General features: G+C 35.7%; 1 protein-coding gene and 1 long non-coding RNA gene across 4 annotated transcripts in view; one reads left to right on the forward strand and one right to left on the reverse strand.

Moving 5' to 3' along the window:
- LOC110446910 (copine-3-like) overlaps window positions 1-21,873 on the reverse strand; it is a 53,719-nt gene that overhangs the window by 23,039 nt on the left and 8,807 nt on the right. For all 3 annotated transcript variants that reach the window (XM_021492262.1, XM_021492255.1, XM_021492270.1), the window contains one exon: window positions 21,417-21,512. In XM_021492262.1, the coding sequence (XP_021347937.1) occupies window positions 21,417-21,512 (96 nt within the window). The remainder of the gene's footprint in view (window positions 1-21,416; window positions 21,513-21,873) is intronic.
- Window positions 3,192-13,477, forward strand: LOC110447033. Its single transcript, XR_002462549.1, has 2 exons — window positions 3,192-3,429; window positions 12,088-13,477. It is a non-coding gene; the product is annotated as an uncharacterized LOC110447033 (long non-coding RNA).

Below are 21,873 nucleotides of genomic sequence, written 5' to 3' on the forward strand. Positions count from 1 at the left end.
TATATATAGCATGATGGGCAATTAAGTCGCTCCTCTAAATGGAGCATATATTACGGACCCAAACAAAGGTCATGTGACGTGTCCCGGCTCGAGCATCAAAATAGCCATCTCCTTTTTCTTACCTTTGGACCAAACAAGGTCTGAATGTATTTATTTTTTTTATCATTTTAGCACTTATTTTTGCATTTTTTTCCCACTGTTGGTATTGAGAATTTACAGAAAGGTCATAACTTCTTTGATATTTCAAAAAGAACTATGTATAATGATAGAATAATTTGAATTAAGGAAAATCTGCAAAAGTTCATCTTCAAGTTAATCGAGTAAATGTCATTGTAGTAAAGAATGTTTTGGAACTCTTTCTCATAGGATGTATGTACAGTAATCAATCTGCAAGTTATTTTATTGGTCCTTTTTAACTGTATTGCTTAAAACAATGGGTCCCACAATGTTAAATCTAAGTATTTCCAGAAATTCTAAAAGTCCCATCAAAATTCTATGAGTATAGACTCAGGACTGGTATGTAGATTTATCACTGTATGTGAAAGGTAAACCCAGTATATCGTGTGTTATATGAGGCCACAATACATTTCCTTTCTGGAATCTAGTGTCACCCCTTACCCTACAGCCGTAGACCTAGATGTGCACGGGACCTGTGGGCTGTGACTGGCAGTATATTAGTTATATGTACCAGTGATTCAGTTGTTTTCTCGCCAACTCCTATCACTAAAAATGATTTTTTTTTATATAAGTGATAATTATTCCTGTGATGTGGATGGCAAGAGAAGGTCGCATAGGAATGTACATCACCGACGTCTTTAGTGACGTATACGTGGTATAATAATGTCTGCGCGTCCCTTTACAAACAGGGCGTGGCAGTGGGTTACAGCCTAGCTACACACGTCCATTTGCAAACAGGGCGTGGCAGTGGGTTACAGCCTAGCTACAATGTTTATTGTTAAGATAATCCTGTGTCAATATTAACCAATCCTACAGATTGAGGTAAAAACTTGATGTAGGCACTCCAGACTGATCAATCATATGTTAAGCTATGCTTATTATCTGTAGCATGTCCTTTATTCAGGGAAGGTGTTCGGTGCCAAATATTAGGTGTAATTTAAATGCATGCTTGTTTTACTCTTATAACTGCCCTGTCAAACATCTCCTCAAATGTTATTTTTTTTCATATATTCCTTTGACTTCAATCTAAAGTCTACAAAACAGCACACCACCTTGTAATGAATGCATTTATGAAATTTTATTTAATCATCCTCTTTGACTATGGGAAGTAATTTATTACGCTATAAAAGATCTTTCACAAATAGAAAAGAAATTATACTACATATAACACTAGTTGGGCAATAGGCATTCTGCACTATAACAATCAGTGAAGGAATGTTGTACTGAAGGGAAAATGTAACTCTGTTAGGATGTTACAAACATCTCTACCATGTGACTGCCAAACATTTACACAATACTCCTGAACTACATAGGCCAGGACAAGCATCATTAGGCATTAAGGAAACAATAAGGACAGAGCCTAGGGCACAACATATGACCCTGACCCCTTTTGTGTTACTGATCAGACAGTGGCATTGTTCCATCTTATGACAGAGGAACTTTAAACTTGGCGGTATTGTAGGAAGGTTTCACATTACAGTGGAGACTTGTACCTGAGGGTTCCGAAGAATACGCTTGTGTGTAGTGGGAGAACCACTATGGGTCAGAGCTAGGTCATTAGGATGATGTTTAAAAGGTGTACTTGGGAGAACCACTATGGGTCAGAGGTCATCAGGATGATGTATATTAGGTGTACTTGGGAGAACCACTATGGGTCGGAGGTCATCAGAATGATGTTTATAAGGTGTACTAGGGAAAACCATTTTGGGTCAGAGGTCATCAGGATGATGTATATTAGGTGTACTTGGGAGAACCACTATGGGTCAGAGGTCATCAGGATGATGTATAAAGTGTATAGGATCAGAGTTCATCAGAATTATGTATTGGGAGCTAGAACTGCAGGGGTATGTGGGGGCAGATGTCATTAAGAATACAGTATGTTTTTGAAAACCCCCAAAATTGATGTAGGGGTCAGGGTTCACCAGGATGATGTCTTATAATTAAGCTATACCAAAGGAGGAATGTACAAGTCAAAGTTCATCTAAGGTGTACCAGAACATAGTCCTACCTGTAACACAGAACTATAGTGACAATACACTATGAGAAAATGTATATGAGGCCACCATGCTCATGGACAAACAACTTAACAGTAAGGAGGTTATATAATTAGATGTAATTTTGATGTATGGGTCAGAGGTCAGGGTTGAAGGTTACTGGCAGTGTCAGAATTAAGGATAAGAGATTAGTGTTGGAGGTCGACAGGATGGGTGTTATGCTGGCCAAATGTCCATCACTGTCAAATGCTCAGTACCAGCTACATGTTATAGGCAGTTGGTGTCCACAGATGATGGGGCTCACAACGGTCATCTGAAAGTGACATCCTTAACACTGAAATGTCATACACAACCTGAACATGGCAACATGACATTCCATCCAGTCATATTACACTGAAAATAACCAGAGTTATACGTCACTTATATTTTTAATGCTTAAGGTACATGTATATACTGCAGGTATAGAAATTATTTCAACTTTTTATATTTTCCACTTGAAATTTAACCACTAAACATTTTAATAAAACCTTCTTTAATTATAACGTAGCTGAATGGAATTTGATCTATTCGTCTCTAGTCCTGTTACTGTATGTAATTCCTGGTTGGACCAGACATAATTACTGGTACACGTATTCAGTTTACATTCCTGGATTAGGACAAATGAAAACAGTGTCACATTATAGTTTTTAAAGTCAATCTATTCACAAAAGCAGTCCACATTTATAGTTCAATGCATTACAAAAAGCGCATCTTTGGTGTTGTAACACTTGTGTACAATACTTTTAGAATTAGCAACAATATTATTTACCATAGAAAATCCAATATGTATTCAATGTTAAAACTATTAAGAACTGACCACTTCAGCTGGACTGACCATTATTGGAGGTTCGGTATAGTATTGACTTGAGGGCTTATGGTCAGCAAACTAACCGCTGGCTAAGTAAATATTTAAGGGAGGGGGTCTGGGCCTGTATACATGTGTACACACTATAGCGGTATACAGGTCAGGTCTGTTTACACACTATACCCTCGATGTTCCCAAATTTTTCCAGATACGTGTGGTTATTACTATACAGGACAGTGTAGGGCCTACAGTGTGTATATACAGTGATATTTGGGCGGGGCAGTGCTGGGTTAACATCGAGGCAGTGGCGTGAATATCAAACTCTTTGGTGATTTGAGACTTTGTGAAGAGGGTTGATTGCTCCAGTTTACGGTCAACTAGAAGAAGGACCGTATACCAGAGGACACAGGTAAGGTAGGTAACATGTTTACTATTTACTGATGCCATGACAACTGCAGGAGAACCCGCCCCATATGTGTCCCCACACCCACACTGGTCCATCCACATTCACAGTCCTGTCAATAACCCTCCACTGATGCATGAATCTAATTATTAATAAAGTTTGTATCAAGGCTGGTTGCCACTGTACTGCGGAGTCTTACAGCAGATCGGGCTAGAAGTTCATCTAGAGCATTCACCTACCCCAGGGATATATCACACCCAAGGATATATACTATCCTGGGTGAATCAGGATATACACACAAGCACAACTGCATGGTTGTCTGCCAGCCTTTCAGGTAAAGCTACTGTTGTGATATTTTTCATTACCGCGGTTTGAGCCACTAGCGTCTGTAAGCAGGTAAGATATATAGCCATCTATCCATTACGCTGTGGCAGCTATACGTTTCAGCGACATTCACAGCTGACAGCTATAATATTGTAATCAATACTTACAGAAAACTAGCACACCTTACCATACAGAATGATTCATTACTTCTAAATTAGAGTCCATCAAAATGTTCTACATGGAATAGTTAGTAGTACATCACAGACTGTTTTTATGTACCACACATGGCAAAAATTGTCACTATGCATTACTGGAGGTGACTTATGTACTGGTTCAGCTGTACAGGTAGTCGAGATCTGATGGAGGAAAGTGTCTATAACATCTAGTTGAGGAGACAAGGAATCTAAAAGCAAGGGGAACAATTATAAGATGAGCAAAGATCAGTTGAGGACTTGACATCTGAAATCTTGAGTGTTGAGATTGTTTACTCAAGTGTAATCTCATACGGGAAGTGTTTCTCAAATTATCAGCAGGTCATACACATACAGATGTGAAATATATTGATAAATTCAGCTGAAAACATTTTTAACAACTCTTACCCATGGTTGTTTCTTTAGAGATTGTAGCATGTACCTTTGAGGTCTTTCCAATCAAACAGGATATGTGGTTCCATTAAGGTATGGCTCTTTAAGGCCGGTGCTGTTTTAATGGTTACTTATCATGTCACTGTACTTCTTCTACTTCCATTACAAGGATCAGAACTCCAAGGTTGGAGTGCAATTGACCCTGGGAGGTGGCTTTTCAAAGAATTTTGTTTGTTTGTAATTTTTAGGTATTATATTAAAACTATGTACATAACGAGGATGCAAAATTAGTAGAGAGACTGGTGGTAACCTTCAAGTGAGGACTTGAAAGAAGGTAAATCCTCACTAAGGGCCAGGGCAGGGAACCACCATCCTCTGTAATACCTATTACAGTAACGTATATCAAATGGTTCATAACCGTAAAACCTTCATTTAATGACCCTCTTTCATTTGCCACCTCCCTCACTACCAACAAATGGAGAGTAAAAATAATGTCACATAACTGTAGTGAATAATTACTATTATGTAAACAAAAAAGTGTTTTTTCTTCACCAGAGAAGATATACAATTGATTGTGATCTTGCAACAAATGGTGACTTGGTTTTGACATTAGATCAAATGTTTAGACATAATGTTGTTAATAGTAACCATTCAGGGTTCCTCAATTAGGATTGTTACCAGTAAAATTATCATGATTGGCTAACTTAATTTACCAACATCTTAATTAACCACAGGTAATTGAGCCGTTTCAGATATTACCGTAATTACCCTAAAAATGCAATGGTTTCCCATAAGAAAACGTGTGTTTTACTTGTGTGTCATATTGCCTTAGAAGTATATGCATGACATTCAATGAGAAACCATTGACTATCCTGTCTCTAAATGGGTACATATGTTGGTCACCTGTATCATTATAGTTAGTGGATAAGAACACTCCATCACATATATAACCCTTAACTTCATCACACATAAACCCTTAACTCCATCACACATATATCCCTCACCATACACTCTAATGTCAGAAACACCGGTGACACATGTAGGGCACAAAATATATCAATGTTAGGAGAAATTTACAAGGGCATGGCAAAATACTGTCTCAGCATGAAACAACTCCACAAAACAAGTACAATAACTGGTATGATCCTTTTGTTGTGAATTGATTTATAGATGTAACAAATCTAGTACAGCTGATACAACTGTGCTGTGTGTACTGTGATCTTGTGCTATTTAGTAGAGACCAGACTCCTTATACATATGTGCTGTGTGTGCTGTGATGTTGTGCTATTTAGTAGAGACCAGACTCCTTATACAGATGTACTGTGTGTGCTGTCATTTTGTGCTCTGGTTACTGGACACTGCCCTAACTTGGCAGTGGTGTATGACGTGATGACTCTATTATAATAAATAGCTAATTATAACTTGACAGGTATTTATCCGTTTTTAAATCTATACACAGACACATGTATGCAGTCTGTTGATAAGTGTTCATAAACATTATAAATGGTACATGACTGTACATGTAGGTTGCTTCAGGGGTGAATGAGTTTATGACGATGACACTCATAGTGATAACCTATACAAAATGAGATGCTTACATGTCAATTATTCCTGGGTGATATTTGACAATGGCTAGAGCCACTCAGGCTTATTACAGGTATTATGACAACAGAATGTATCAGTTTTTAAATCGAGAAATAAATATCTCAATTAAAATAGAAGTCAAAATTTGACTTTGGTTTTATACTTAAATGTAAAATTAATACATCAGCAGTTCCCTTCCCTTGCATCGTTTGACTCAAAACTTATACCTGGTATAATTTCCCTGTCTAGCGAGTACGTCATATCACTTAAAACATAACTTTCCTCGATGTAAGTTATCGGACATAAACACTTCACATTTACATCAAAATAAGGTCATACAACTTAAAAAAATATCATGTATTTCTTTATAACGTCATTCAACATTAAAAATATATTATTTCCCTCAATTGTAATACTGTCATAGGGCTTACAATATATAATTTTTCTTCTGGCTCAAACCTTACTTGAACATATAATATTTCCCTTTTTATAAACTAATCTGACAAAACTAAATATTCTTTCTCTCCATATATATATAGGGTCATCTAACTTCTACGTTTGTTACATATAAGGCCAACATATTTTCACAAATTAATGTAAATCAAAACTAAATTCCTGCTTGTACTTGATCCTCCTGATCCTATAGATTTGACACATGTACAACACAAGGTCAAATAGTGGCAGTAAGTTCAATACTATCTGCACTGATAGCACACTTCACTCTGACATATGAAGCTCAACACCAAGTAATATTACCAGGCTTATCATTACTTGTGAGATAACAGAAAGGCATGCTTTCATCACCCGATATCTTTATACCACTCAAAGGAACACCAGCCATTTACAGAGCCCTGACATCCATATCTGAGGCATGTAAAGTTAGTGCTTGGTTGTGTGCAATAATGTCACTTTGACCAGACATGATTCTGATAACAGGCCATAACTATACTAGCATTAGACAATCAACACTAGAAAACTATGCATCACTGCAATTCAAATAAAATGGAGAAAAAAACTGAATACTGTTAGTGTGGATGTTACTGCAGACACAAAAGTACTGAATTAGGGGGTCAGTAATAATACTGTGAGTAAAACCTTCACTCATTCACCCCTAAAGACACATTTGAACTATTCCAATTGAATGGTTGAAATAGTTCATTATGAAATTTTAGGGGTGAATGAGTTAATATCATGCCCATTTTTTCATTAGCAACCTCACTTATTACCAACATATTTCAAAGTCTGTATTTTCTGTATTTTTTTAATTTTTTTTGTGTTACAAATATTTTATTCCCCCAGACATTTTTTTCATAAATATGTATATCTGCTTCGAAGCAGTATATGTATATATATATACATATATAAATAAATAAGTATTTTCTGTATTCCTTAAGAATTCCTTTAAATGTTTTCCTCAATTTACTGCCAACCTCTTTATAATGCCAATTTTTTTCTCTGCACAAATGGTGGCAATATAACAAGGATATGCTTACACGCATATACTTCAGCAACATACAGTAAAACGTTAATTTATTGACCATTCTTTAATTTGCCATCTCATTTACCATTAACATATTTTCAAGATCCTCTTTCCCTTTATTCTTAACTCATTCACCCCTGAAATTTCATAATGAACTATTCCAACCTTAATATGAATTGGAAGAGTTCAAATGTGTCTTCAGGGGTGAATGAGTTAATTATCTTTTGCATGTTTCCCTTGATGCATATTTTGCTAGACAAATAGAAGCAATATAACAAGGGTTTTACAATAAACTGACAAAATCTTCACTTCTACATTGAGAACCTGATAAGTGGTTAACTCCTGGCTTTTATTCTTATATTGCAGACTTGTATCTAGATGTTTCTAATGTTATTTAGCTTTGAGATATATTAATCAGTAACAAAAAGTTGCCATATTTGTTTGAAAGTGTTATGGGTATTTCTGCACAGGATTCAAACTTGTATCAAATATTATATACATTAGACTTCAAAATAGTCATTTGTAACAGCTGTACATAGAAAGGGGACCACATGTTGTGTACATAAACAGATCCAGTGATGCATCGATTATCTAGCCACCTTCATTTCCAGCCAAACAACAGCTGGATTGTTTGACAATGAGAAAGGCAGATTACTGAACATGAGAAGGCCAATTTGTCCCTTAAAACACTGGTAGGATAGTCACATAATAAAATTAGACTTGGCTGGATTAAAGACACTCATAACTGAATAATGTTTATGGTCGAGTACCATGAAAAGGGAAATGCTTGCATTTTCGTGTGCTGAATAAATTAGCCCTAAATTATCTAATTTAAATGTATAAGTATAGAAAAAGAGAGAAAATAATCAAGATTATATAGATAAATAATGTATAGATTTAAAAACCATTGCCGATATGCAAAATTTAACACTGCGCTCAATTTGAAAAGTCACAACCTGAACACTTCCGCATGCAAAACTTCAAGTTTTACAGAGTACTAGGGTGGATTTATGGCAGATTTATTAAATCTTAATCTCAGGACACAAATAACTTCTTCCTTACTATTTCTGTCAAACCTTCCTGTACCAGTAATCTAAAGCATACACCACAAGTTTCATGTGCGTAAAGTAATTTTACTACAAATGCCTATGACAAAATAATTTCTGATGAAAAGACAAAGATATATTCATGAAAACAAAATTTCCATAGATTTTTTTTCATTGAGGAGGTAAAATATTCAGACGCTTAACAGTTATGGTAATACCTGTAGGCCTATTAGGGTATCTACAGGTACGACTGTCAAAGGTCCTCCCAGGTAAGGTCTCATGTGTGTGTAAATTGTAGGTGTCGTCAATATTCTTTTCATTTCTATAGTTAAGCTTTATTGCTTGTCGTGGCAGAAAACTCCCCTCAGAAACACGTTATATGTCAAGACCAGAACACGCTAATGAATATACAAATAGACGGTATGTTTGACATTTCTCAAATACACATTCATTCGTTTCAATAAATAAATTCTTTTCACAGTCAAGCTTAATTGGTTTTTATTGGGTAGTGAATGCCTGAACACTCACACATTGAAATACACCCCAAATCCTAACACAAGTTCAATCCTACCACCATGGACTACGTCAGACGCATACCATTACAATGTTCACAACCTTCAAAATACAGAAAGATGTAAATCACTAGTGGTTACACTGTGAAACATGAACATAAGGTCAACATTACATTGTAAACTACTTGAAATAAAGCCAGAAGGAAACATTACTCCAACAGGAGCATAACTCATAGCCTGAAGGGAACATAACCTCTACATGTACACCCTCATGGCCTCGAAATACACTTCAAAGGAGGAACTGCTACATTTATACCCTATAATGGCCTGAAATACACTCTGAAGGTGTATAACTTCTACATTTTCACCCTCATGGCCTGAAATACACTCTAAAGGTACATAACTACTACATTTACACCCTCATGGCCTGAAATATATTCTAAAGGAGGAAATGCTACATTTTACACCCTCATGGCCTGAAATACACTCAGAGACCCAGCTTGACCATTACACATATAAGAAGCACAACCTCTACACTTTCACAGTCTGATGGCTTCCACAAAACAGCAGGGTTAAGTTCCATGTGTAGAACCCCAGTTAACCCAAGTTGAGCCAGCTGTATGTGTTTCAGAGATATTTATCTCCTGCCCTTAAAAAAGCTCTGCAGGGCTCAAATCTAACCAGAGCAGAGCACTGGACAGACTTGAAAGCAGTTATAGGCCTGCATCTCAATCCACTGTAGTTGATACAGAAGATACTCAGTTTAGAGTTTAAATGTACTATGGGTAATATACCCTTCATTAAAAATACACTACATGATAAACTTGATTTATTATTTTCATTACACAAATCTTGGTTATCATGGATACCTGACAGTGATTCTTAGACTTTTAACACCTTACACACAAACAAGGTAAGGGCTAGACAATACACCTACACAAAATCAGGAATCAGTGCAAATACAAATACCTTTACTAACTTCCTTATACAGGGCTAAATGATTAGTTCTATCAAAACTTCACTGCTATAACCAGCTGTATTATGAACCAGGTAGTATACCTTCTATTTTGAAATATTCTACTTTAAAAGTATAAATTTGATGGCAGAGTTCAATATAATTTCAATAAATTTTTATAAATGACAAGCTGGCATCAGATCAGATTGGAGTGCTATACTGGTTGATTTGAGGGCTATATATGTATTGGGTCTAATCTATAGTGACTTCTACAACAGTAACCACACCCACTACATGTTCCATGCAACTGTAATAAAAAGTATGTTGTGATTAGTTTTATCACCTGTACTTATTCTCCTATACATATATATCTGGGCATACATGTACCTATATGTTTAAATAGTTTGACACTGAATTTCACATTAAATGTTACTAGTAATGTATATGTAGCCATGCCTAAGGCATCAGAGTGATATTAATATAGTTTCAATGTTATCTAAAGAAATATCAAAATAAAAAATGAATGAAAAATTCTACACATACCACACATACCCCATAGACACATCCTACCCGACAAAGCAACATGTGATCTCGTCAAACTATATCTTGAATCTTACAGGGCCTTCATAGCAATCAGCCCTGGGTATAATGTCCCTGGCTCACATTAAGTTTGATTCAACTCTAAGATATGTAAATTGTTTCATGGAGAAATAGAACTTCCAACTTCCAACTTTCCAAAAAAACGAAATTTAGATTGAATCGAGAATTAACTCATTTACCCCTGGAGACACTTTTGAACTCTTCCAATTAATCGGTTGGAATAGTTCATTATGAAATTTCAGGGGTGAAGGAGTTAAAGTTAAGGATCCCTGTCCCACTGCTTGCAAAACACTTGAGATTTTAACTGTAATTTTTTCGTAAAAATAACTTAAATAACCTAAACCTAAATTTCGTTTTGGGGTATAATTGTAGCAGGACTGTGTCGCACTATGCTACCATTGCCGAAGTAGCACAGTTGGTGTGATGACTGTATAATGATCTTACATCCAGGGGATTTTAGGGACAGCAGCACAGCCTCTAATCTACCAGCTTCTTTTAAAAAAAACATTTTTATCATATTTGTAACAGCCATCTCCCTGGCATGTTTGTTAAAAATAATTAAATCTAATAGGCTAACACAGTTATCACATTCATACAATATCAGATGGATGAGAAAACAATTTAGCTTAGAGCTTATATAAATTTATTTAAATTTCTAAAAGTGTATACACATTTACTGGAAATCCCTCGAGATCAATTTCTGGATTTACCTTGCTATATATTAAATCTATATGTAAAGTCTACCTATGGATATTATACCAAGGAGTAAATGGAGTTGTTTACTTTCACAATTAGATGTTTACAACCTGCCATGGTGATTAATATCTGCAAACAAAGTCCCCTCCTATCAACAAAGCAATGGAGGTATCCTATTGGCCGAAAGTAAAATGATCGTCGGTAATACTCAATAGTTGAGAGCTTCAAAACTTTGTCATTAAAAGTACAGTAAATCACCTGTATAAAATTGCATTTATAGCTAACTGATGTTGAACCTGTCACTCATACACCGGCTTATGTCACAGCAAACAAACCATAAACACAGATCAAATTCACACTGATGCTTGATTGACCCAGACCTAGTGAATGTTGTTGTCTGTCTCTTAGCAACAATGGAGTGCTCAATACTTGGTCTCTATACAACCTTTCCTTGTTAACTGCCTGATGTGATATCCTATGTTAATCGACAAATGTAGTAGCCATTGGCATAAACAGCATCACGAAACACACATGTACTGTACTAAACTCAAAACATTCATTTGACATGTGCAGTTATTCATAATTAAGTCTGACAATTATAAGCTTTATGAGTTGTTAGCAGAAAATTTTGAAGCGAGATAGATTGGAAGTGTCTTGAAATTTTACAATTATTTTGAGTTTCCTGCCATTATATGAGTTTCTGGAATCTTATTTAGGTAATGAAATTTTATTTATTAATTTCAATATTTTTTGAAAAAATTCCAGATTATTTACATTAATATTTTGTTTAAGTTAAGTGTCATTAAGCTGACAAGACTTATACAACAGGGCCTGTGTCTTGTTACATCATTATGTAAGTACATAACACCTTTTTCTCTCTCTTTTCAGGTATCTTATGCATAGGAATTGACAGTTACTAAGCAACAGACATGGGTTTAGGGGAAGGTCAAGGAGAAGGTCAAGGTGAAGGCAAAGGAAAGGGAGGTTTATGTCCCGGAATACTGTGGGGAATTCTATGGTTTCTCATCCTGTGGTTCCTGGGATGGCCCATAGCGTTTTTTATAGCTTGGTTGTATATACTCCTGTTGCCGTTCTCAGCCTGTATCGAGCCACTGAAGGGAGTTTGTGAAGCATTGCTCAAAGTTGTCAACCTGCCGCTGACATGTGCAGAGAACATGATCGCTATGAAGCCGCTGTGTGGTGGATAAATTAGACTAGGACATTTAGATTTAGTGACAATGTCTACTGTTAAATGTTAATATTGAATTTAGAAAGAATCCAAAAACTCATAACGTTTGCATATGGTCAAAAATCTCCATTCAATATATAATACATACAAGAATGATGTCAATATCAAGAAAGAAAGTAACTCAACAACACAGCATCAATTCTTACAGCCACATGCTGTTGTCTATTTTGTATAATGAAATTTAGTTTCAAAGTCGAAGATTTCATTAAGATGAAAATTACTTATTAATTATGTACAGTAAACACTGTAGTCCACGTAAAATATACTGGAATCCTGTTTCACAGAGTTGAAGAAAAGCTTGAAGGAATTTTCTTAACTTAAAGGAACAATTGAGAGACAGGGGCCAGAACTTTGCTATGATGTATTACCCTGGTACTCTCCGTTACGTACATTTCTCATCACAAAGTATTCAGCTAACTCCAGTGACTGCGGACCTACAATATTTTTCCCGTGTGAGGTTTAAGTCACATTTGAACCTTACCAAATCAAAGACATGGCAAGTCCAGTTTAAATATGTAGGGGTGAATGAGTTAAAACGCTGCGCATTTCCGAGGTGCAATGTACAAGTCACTGCACGTCAAGCTGATGACTAAACTGCTCAAATGTTTAAGGATGTATAGTGTGGTTAGTCAACAACGACAAGTACATCCTGAACGACCGCGGAACACCAGATTATAACAGGATCACCGAGATACTGGCTGCAGTCTTTACTCACAGGACTAAACAACCCTAATACACAATACTTTAAAACCACAGCAAAATAAATTTTAGGATATACATATTGTGTATGTAAGTCAAGAATGTCGACTTTACAAAAAACACGACTCCATTACATATCTCTGTAATATCATACAATGTACCAGTAAAAGACTGACCTTAATTATTCGTAACTAGTTTTTGAATATGTGTGCCAAGTCACCTAATTTCTTACAGAGAATGTATTACGGAAGTCACATTGACACATCTACCACTAAAGTGCTTTATTAATTAGTGATATTATTTTAGGAAATAAATAATTTATGATAAGAATCAGAATTTGTTTTGATGTCAGATAGTTCCTGTCAGTCTGAGAGCAGCAGGTCACCCTCCTCCAAGTTCGGATCCCCCTAGTAGCTGAGAGCTATAAAGCAAAGCATAACACTTAAATCAACAGGAACATCATCAGGAACACCACAGTTATATATATATAGTGTACCAACCAGTCGTAGATCCAAGGGGGATTTCTGGGGGATTCAGGAAACCCCTCAACCCCATCACTAGATTGTACCAGTACGAAACATTAAGTTATTATTTTATTTGGAACCTCCACCATGATCAGGAAAAACATAGGAGATCACACTAGATAATTTACAATGCAAGCTATCAGGCTATCTAAATCCGTAGTAAATTTTTATGACCAAAGTATATAACACATCCTGTTTAACGAGGCTTAATTAGTCTACAAAAAATTCGGTTTATTTTTGTATTTCACCCAGTTTTCGGCCTAACTCTGGTCAGAATATATTTTTCTACACGAAACGTTTACGAGAGATCAGAGTCACCAACTCTTTGTTAGCGGGTTTATTGTATACTTGTAAGTACATAACTGTTGCCAGGTGAACATTGCTCACTCTAACAACAGACAAAAATAACCTTTAATTCATAAATGATATTCATTATTGTAGCTAATGCATGCAGGACTCAAACTTTTAAGAAATGGTTAACTAATTAACCTAACAACTTACTGACTAGGCTATTCTGAATTATATCGTACTAGTCTTTATCTTTATTCTTTTTTCACTCCAGTGTTTGTTACAGGTAAAAAACCAAATACAATTGTAGGTAAAAATGATAATAATACCAATTCATTATTTTTTAATTAAGTATTCAAGGAAATAATCCTTACAACTCTTGGTAAGATTTTGACAAGAAAAAAAATCATTTGAAAGAACAATTCTGACAAATTTTGTCTAAAATTTTAGAATTTTTAATACATGATCATACATTGTACTTCTAATTTATAGAATAAACTCATTAACTGTTGATGAGATTTGATAACATTCAGGCACAGTTATTTTTATTCCATGTACAACTAATTACAAATATTACATGATCGCTGTGTGACTTTGTGTGTGGGCAATGGCCATTTATAAACAGTCTGTGTTGTGTGAGAAAATACGTTACTGAGGAGCTTCATATATATATACCCACTGTCTCGAAGAAGATTGGTGACTCAGTTCCAAATGGACAAACATGGTGATGATAACAAAATTAGTTTACAGTACCAGGGGACATCTTATTGAATGATTTTTTTTATAGCTCATTGATGGTTTTTAAAATGCAATGCTTGCTAATTCAGCAGTTGTAATTTACAGTTACAACCGGATTTTTCAGCCTTCCCATTGAACCTAAAAATTTAGAGTCAGAAAATTACAAACAAACAATATTTTGATTCAAACCAAGTACTCCTTCCAAACTAAAATCCATTTAAGAATTTTTGGCTTAGGGAAGAGTTTAAAGACAGATGAAAATGACAGATATGGTACCACAGCATTGCATGGTACTGATGTACAATAAACCTGAGTGTCCAGACTAACAAATAAACAAGGATCCAATGTATACACAAACCATGGTGTCCAGACTAACAAGTAGAACAAGTTTCCAATGTATCACAAACCAGAGTCCAGACTAACAACGTTCCAGCTAACAACGTTCCTCTGTACACACAAACCTGAGTGTCCAGACTAACAAGGTTCCACTGTACAGACAAACCATAGTGTCCAGATTGACAAAGTTCAACTGTACAGACAAACCAGTGTCCAGACTGACAAAGTTCAACTGTAAACATGAACCATAGTGTCCAGACTGACAAAGTTCCACTTAACAGACAAACCATAGAGTCCAGAATGACAAAGTTCCAATGTGCAGACAAACCAAAGTGTCCAGACTAACAAAGTTCTGCTGTACAGACAAACCAGTGTCCAGGCTGACAACGTTCCACTGTACAGACAAACCAATGAGACAAGACTGACAAAGTTCCACTGTACAGACAAACCATAGTGTCCAGACTGACAAGGATACACTGTACAGACAAACCATAGTGTCCAGATTGACAAAGTTCAACTGTACAGACAAACCATAGTGTTTAGACTAACAAATTAACACTGTCCAGACAAACCAAAGTGTCCAGACTAACAAAGTTCTGCTGTACAGACAACCCAGTGTCCAGGCTGACAACGTTCCACTGTACAGACAAACCTTAGTGTCCAGGCTGACAAAGTCCTACTGTACAGACAAACCATAGTGTCGAGGCTGACAAAGTTCTACTGTACAGACAACCCATAGTGTTTAGACTAACAAAGTTCCACTGCCCAGACAAACCAAAGTGTCCAGACTAACAAAGTTCTGCTGTACAGACAAACCAGTGTCCAGACTGACAAAGTTCCACTGTGCAGACAAACCAAAGTGTCCAGCTTGACAAACCTCAACTATACAAACAAACCATAGTGTCCAGGCTGACAAAGGTCCACTGTACAGACAAACAATAGTGTCCAGGCTGACAAAGTTCCACTGTACAGACAAACCATAGTGTCCAGGCTGACAAAGTTCTACTGTACAGACAAACCATAGTGTTTAGACTAACAAAGTTCCACTGTCCAGACAAACCAAAGTGTCCAGATTGACAAACATCAACTATACAAACAAACCATAGTGTCCAGGCTGACAAAGTTCCACTGTACAGACAAAACATAGTGTCCAGGCTGACAAAGTTCCACTGTACAGACAAACCATAGTGTCCAGGCTGACAAAGTTCAACTATACAGACAATCCATAGTGTCCAGACTGACAAAGTTCCACTATACAGACAAACCAAAGTGTCCAGACTGACTAAGTTCTGCTGTACAGACAAACCATGGTGTCCAGACTGACAAAGTTCAACTGTACAGACAAACCATAGTGACCAGACTGACAAAGTTCCACTAAACAGACAAACCAAAGAATCCAGACTTACTAAGTTCAACTGTACAGACAAACCATAACGTCCATACTAACAAAGTTCTACTGTACAGACAAACCATAGTGTCCAGACTGACAAAGTTCCACTGTGCAGACAAACCAAAGTGTCCAGACTAACAAAGTTCCACTTAACAGAAAAACTATATTGTCCAGACTAACAAAGTTCCACTGTCCAGACAAACCAAAGTGTCCAGACTGACAAAGTTCAACTATACAGAAAAACCATAGTGTCTAGACTAACAAAGTTCCACTGTGCAGACAAACCAAAGTGTCCAGACTGACAAAGTTCAACTATACAAACAAACCATAGTGTACAGACTGACAAAGTTCCACTTAACAGACAAACCAAAAAGACAAGACTGACAAAGTTCCACTGTACAGACAAACAATAGAGTCCAGACTGACAAAGTTCGACTGTACAGACAAACCATAGAGTCCAGACTGACAAAGTTCAACTATACAGACAAACCATAGTGTCCAGACTGACAAAATTCCACTGTACAGACAAACCATAGTGTCCAGACTGACAAAGTTCCACTGTACAGACAAACCAAAGTGTCCAGACTGACAAAGTTCTGCTGTTCAGACAAACCATGGTGTCCAGACTGACAAAGTTCCACTGTACAGACAAACCATAGTGTCCAGGCTGACAAAGTTCTTCTGTACAGACAAACCAGAGCGTCCAGACTAACAAAGTTCTATTGTACAGACAAACCATAGTGTCCAGACTACCAAAGTTCCATGGTACACACAAACCAAGGAGTCAAGACTGACAAAGTTCAACTATTTACAACTATCACGTTTAACACTAATTTAGTAGCCTGCAAATGAGGCTAATATGTAGTTTGTACTGTTGATATAGGGGAGAAGCCATATTGTTTTAGCATTTATGTACGAGTGATAAGCCATACTTTTCACTCTGCCAGTACTGAGGTATGAGATTTCATCTCAGTGATAAGATTTTTCTTCACTAACAATTAACCTACTCCAATGAGCAATGCTCAGGTATGTATTGACCACTTAATCTTCTAACCAAGAAAACAATAAGTTTAGTTTATTAGGAATTTAAAAACAAGAGTCCAATACTTTTCAAGGTGTGCTTCAAAATTCTTATTTTCTTCCAATAGAATCTTGCATTAATTGTAATTGGAAATGTTTGGCTGCTTGTAAAAGGAAATAAAAGCTTTTTTTTTTACCATGTATGCTTCCAATAATAAAAATGTCAGCTTAACATAATTTTTGTCATCTTTCAGAATCATCCATTTGTCAGCAACAGTCAAAGAAGTGTTGAGTTGAGAGAAGGATGGGTTTAGGAGAAGGTCTAGGTGAAGGTCAAGGTCGTGCGGAAGGAGGGGGCCATTGCCCGGGGCTGCTGTGGGCTTTGTTGTGGTTTCTGATCCTTTGGTTCCTCGCATGGCCCATCGCTTTCTTCATTGCCTGGCTGTACATCCTGCTGTTACCCTTTACGGTGTGCATCGAGAACCTTAAGGGTGTATGTGAGGCTCTTCTAGGCGTCATCAACTTACCCCTCACTGTCACCGAGAACATGATTGCAATGAAGCCTCTTTGTGGTTAGATTTTTAAGGAGGTCAAGATAATGGGCCACTCAATGCAGCTTCAATATAACACTCTCGTGTACCAACATCTAAGGTGGATTATATCACCATGGTAAACAGCATTGTACCAACATCTAAAGTGGACATTATCACCATGGTAACATCTTTGGTGGAATAGCACTGTAGTAACATCTAAGGTGGATTATATCACCATGGTAACATCTTTGGTGGAATAGCACTGTACCAACATCTAAAGTGGACATTATCAACATGGTAACATCTCTCATGGAAAAGCACTGTACCAACATCGAGTGTGTATCATATTACCATGGTAACACCATGGTAAACAGCACTTTACCAACATCTGAAGTGAATTGATCGCCATGGCAACCATCGCTGTGATTAGCTTGATTTATCACCATGACAACATCTTACATGGAATAAGCACAGTATCAAAATTTTCGGAACTATGCTGAAACAAGGAAGAGAGGCAGGGGATCTACAAGACCATGGGATGAAAGCATCAACAGCCTATATTAAACGTACGGCTCTGCTGGAGTTTTATCTCTTAGAGTTGTCCAATGATCATAAGATAAGACCAGTCAAATTGGATTGCTCCATGTCACATAAGAGACAATAATAACATTTCAGACAGAATAAGACAATAATATGAATTAATTTGTCTCGCAAGTAAACACAAAATCACTAAAGGCAAGCTATACCAATCACCAAACAATGGTTAACTCATTCACCCCTACATTTTTTAAATGGACTTGCCCAGCCTATGATTTGGTAAGGTTCTAATGTGACTTAAGGAGTGAATGGGTTAATACAATGCTTTTTTTTTCATAAAGGTGCTGAAATTATAATCGAAATACATTTATTGTGTTTACAATCATGTATCACCTTATATTAATATTTTATGATTAATTTTTCAACAATATGTTTTTATCCATTTTTTAATCATTTCTCTTAATAGAATATTATAGATTTATATGAAATATTTCTATTTTAAATATAATAAATATCAAGAATGTGTTTACATATACATAATACAAACTTTTTGTTTACATTATATAAACATAATATATTTACACCCCAAATACTTATTTGATGTTGTAAATCAAAGTATTTCTATCGGTTATTACAGAACTTTACTCAGGTTAGAACTATTTCAAAACAAATTTACATTAGAAGCCATATTTTCACACCAAACAGTTTACTACAAACCAATAAATCAAAATTGTGTGTCTGCTCTATCAAATTTACCTGGTACCCTACATTCGCCGCAGATACAGATTCCTATGAAGCCAATCCTCTATACAGGAGACGCTCATTTATTCATCCCTATATGGCAGTTTTCTACATACTGAGTAGTTGGTAATATTCATTTGGGATTTAAATTTGCTATATTCAGGGTCACCACAGAAAACATGAAATAAAATACTTCTAAAAGAAATACCGTCACCCAATTACAAAAGTACTCTTGTGAACGAGATAAATGTACATAGACATGTTGCGCAAAATTCAATTCCCATTAATTTGCCCTGATCAAGACAACCCCAAAATATAAGCCCTGTGAAATTAAAATTGATGCATTGTTATGTAAATCATATGCAAGAATCAATTTCTTTGTCTTGTATGACATACATTTTTTGTATTTCTCGCAATGATCATCTTTAGAAACCATAAAACTGTGCAACGTTAGGCTACATGATGAACAACTTTAACTTAATTTCCGGATAGCCAAAAGTATTGATCAAATATTTTTTATGACAATTATTATTTCATATTCTATATTTTCTCATTGCATCATGAAGGATCTGATATATATCAATATACATTTTGTACTTTTGAAGTTTAATTAAATGTAAGATTACATTACTTTTACATGGTTTTGCTTTCGTTGTATTTTCATAAAAGATATACTGTTGAACAGTCACTTCCAGAACTTTAATGTGGATGAGAACATTTTACCTATATCTCTTTTTTTGTCAACTTCAACCCAATAGAATGGAACAAACTCCAAACTCTGACAAACTACACAACACGGGTAGGGCAGAGACAATCATTTCATGAAAGTATAAAATCAACCATCTATATAGTATTCTATATTACCCAGTGTTCTACTTGAAAATAAAGATTGCTTTGGGATGAAGCTTTTTATGCATAGACATATGCATACTTCTTACCACAGAAGGATGATAAATATCAGAGTGACCAGTCTTATATATTTTTTTGCAACCTAACATGCCTGAATTGTAGTATAATACATGTGTTTGAAGCATCTAAAACAAATCTGTTAGCAATTACAAGTGAAATAAAACAAAAAAACATCAGAGAAGGATGTTCTAATATATGCTCCCTATTTTTTTTTTACCTAAATATATATTTCAATTATGAATATACGCTACATTAAAATTGTATTTAAGTTAAGGATGTATGCTACCCTACACACTTCACATGTGATATGTATTTAAGTTAAGGATGTATGCCACCTTACACACTACACATGTGATTTGTATTTGAGTTTAAGATATATGCCACCTTACACACTACACATACAATTCGCGTTTGGTTTAACTTACACAGAATAATCAATTAGCTAAGAATTATCTTAGTGTGATGAATTTTCTTCTGATGTCACTTTTGAATATAATAACAATTATATAATTGTAAATCCTAACTAAAATTGAATATTGCAGGCTACATATAACCTATAACACTGTACCTCCTTAGGACCACATCTTTTGCAGTAACAGTCTATTATACAGTGTATAAACAAATACCACTCACAATTAAAATATATATGGGCCGATAACAATACTGATAAAATACAAGTAGAAAAGCTTCATTGATATGTTTGAAGTACTTTAGGAAAAGAAGTAGTCAGGACATTTGTTTTATATATAGGGGCAGTACTCAGCAAAACAGTGTCAAAATGAAAACTCAATAACAATGTTAACAACTACCAGGTATAGTGGAATAGTGTAAAAGTTTTCATCGAAATGCTGTACTCTGGGAAAAGTAGTTGTCTACAGACAGATAAACAGACAAACACTCTGAGTACTGTATACCAGGAAAATCTCGCCACAGTATAATTTTCGCCTCTTGTGCCTTCCCAAATATAGTCGAATTTACCATTACAGAGAATATCAGTACACAACATACAATGTGTAGTAATTACATGTGAAAGGCGAAATTAACACAGGGCGAACATGTGTTTTATTGGCAAAGGGTGAGTATTTGGCTGGGCAAAAGTTTTTCAGTACACAGTACATACCCTGACTTTATAAGCTCTTTGGTATAGAAGATGCAAATAAAAACTTCAATTATATTGTTCTTGCAAAGTGAAATATATAAAACAAAACATTTATGGAAAATTTGACAGAGGTAAAGAAAACAAAAACACTAACCTCTTGGTCTGAGGCTGCCATCATCTCTTTAACGGAGGTTGTAAATCCACCAATCAGGTCATGTGACCCATCCTTGTCCCAGTCATACACGTCAAACTAAAAATACAGAGGTCACATGACAAACTGGGATTGACTTTGTACATCAAATTGCATTTAAGGTCATAGAACACATTATAAAACTGTGATATTATTTCTGTCATGGATGATGGGTTAAAAAACCCAACTTTATATCCCTTATATATTATTTTTGTTTTTTTGGGATTAAAACAATATGAAATAGGACATACTTCCTTACATTCTTTTAATGTTTTGATATCTATGGTTTTCATCGACAAAACAGAACAATTTAAACTATTCATGCAGCAAATCAAGTTCATAATCTATTATCTGACACCATTTTACATTTTCTGAGAGATTTAGTTGATATGTAAGGTAAAAGGATGCATAGAGGTTAAAC

This window comes from Mizuhopecten yessoensis, unplaced genomic scaffold (assembly GCF_002113885.1).
Source record: "Mizuhopecten yessoensis strain PY_sf001 unplaced genomic scaffold, ASM211388v2 scaffold371, whole genome shotgun sequence".
Classification (NCBI taxonomy): domain Eukaryota; kingdom Metazoa; phylum Mollusca; class Bivalvia; order Pectinida; family Pectinidae; genus Mizuhopecten; species Mizuhopecten yessoensis.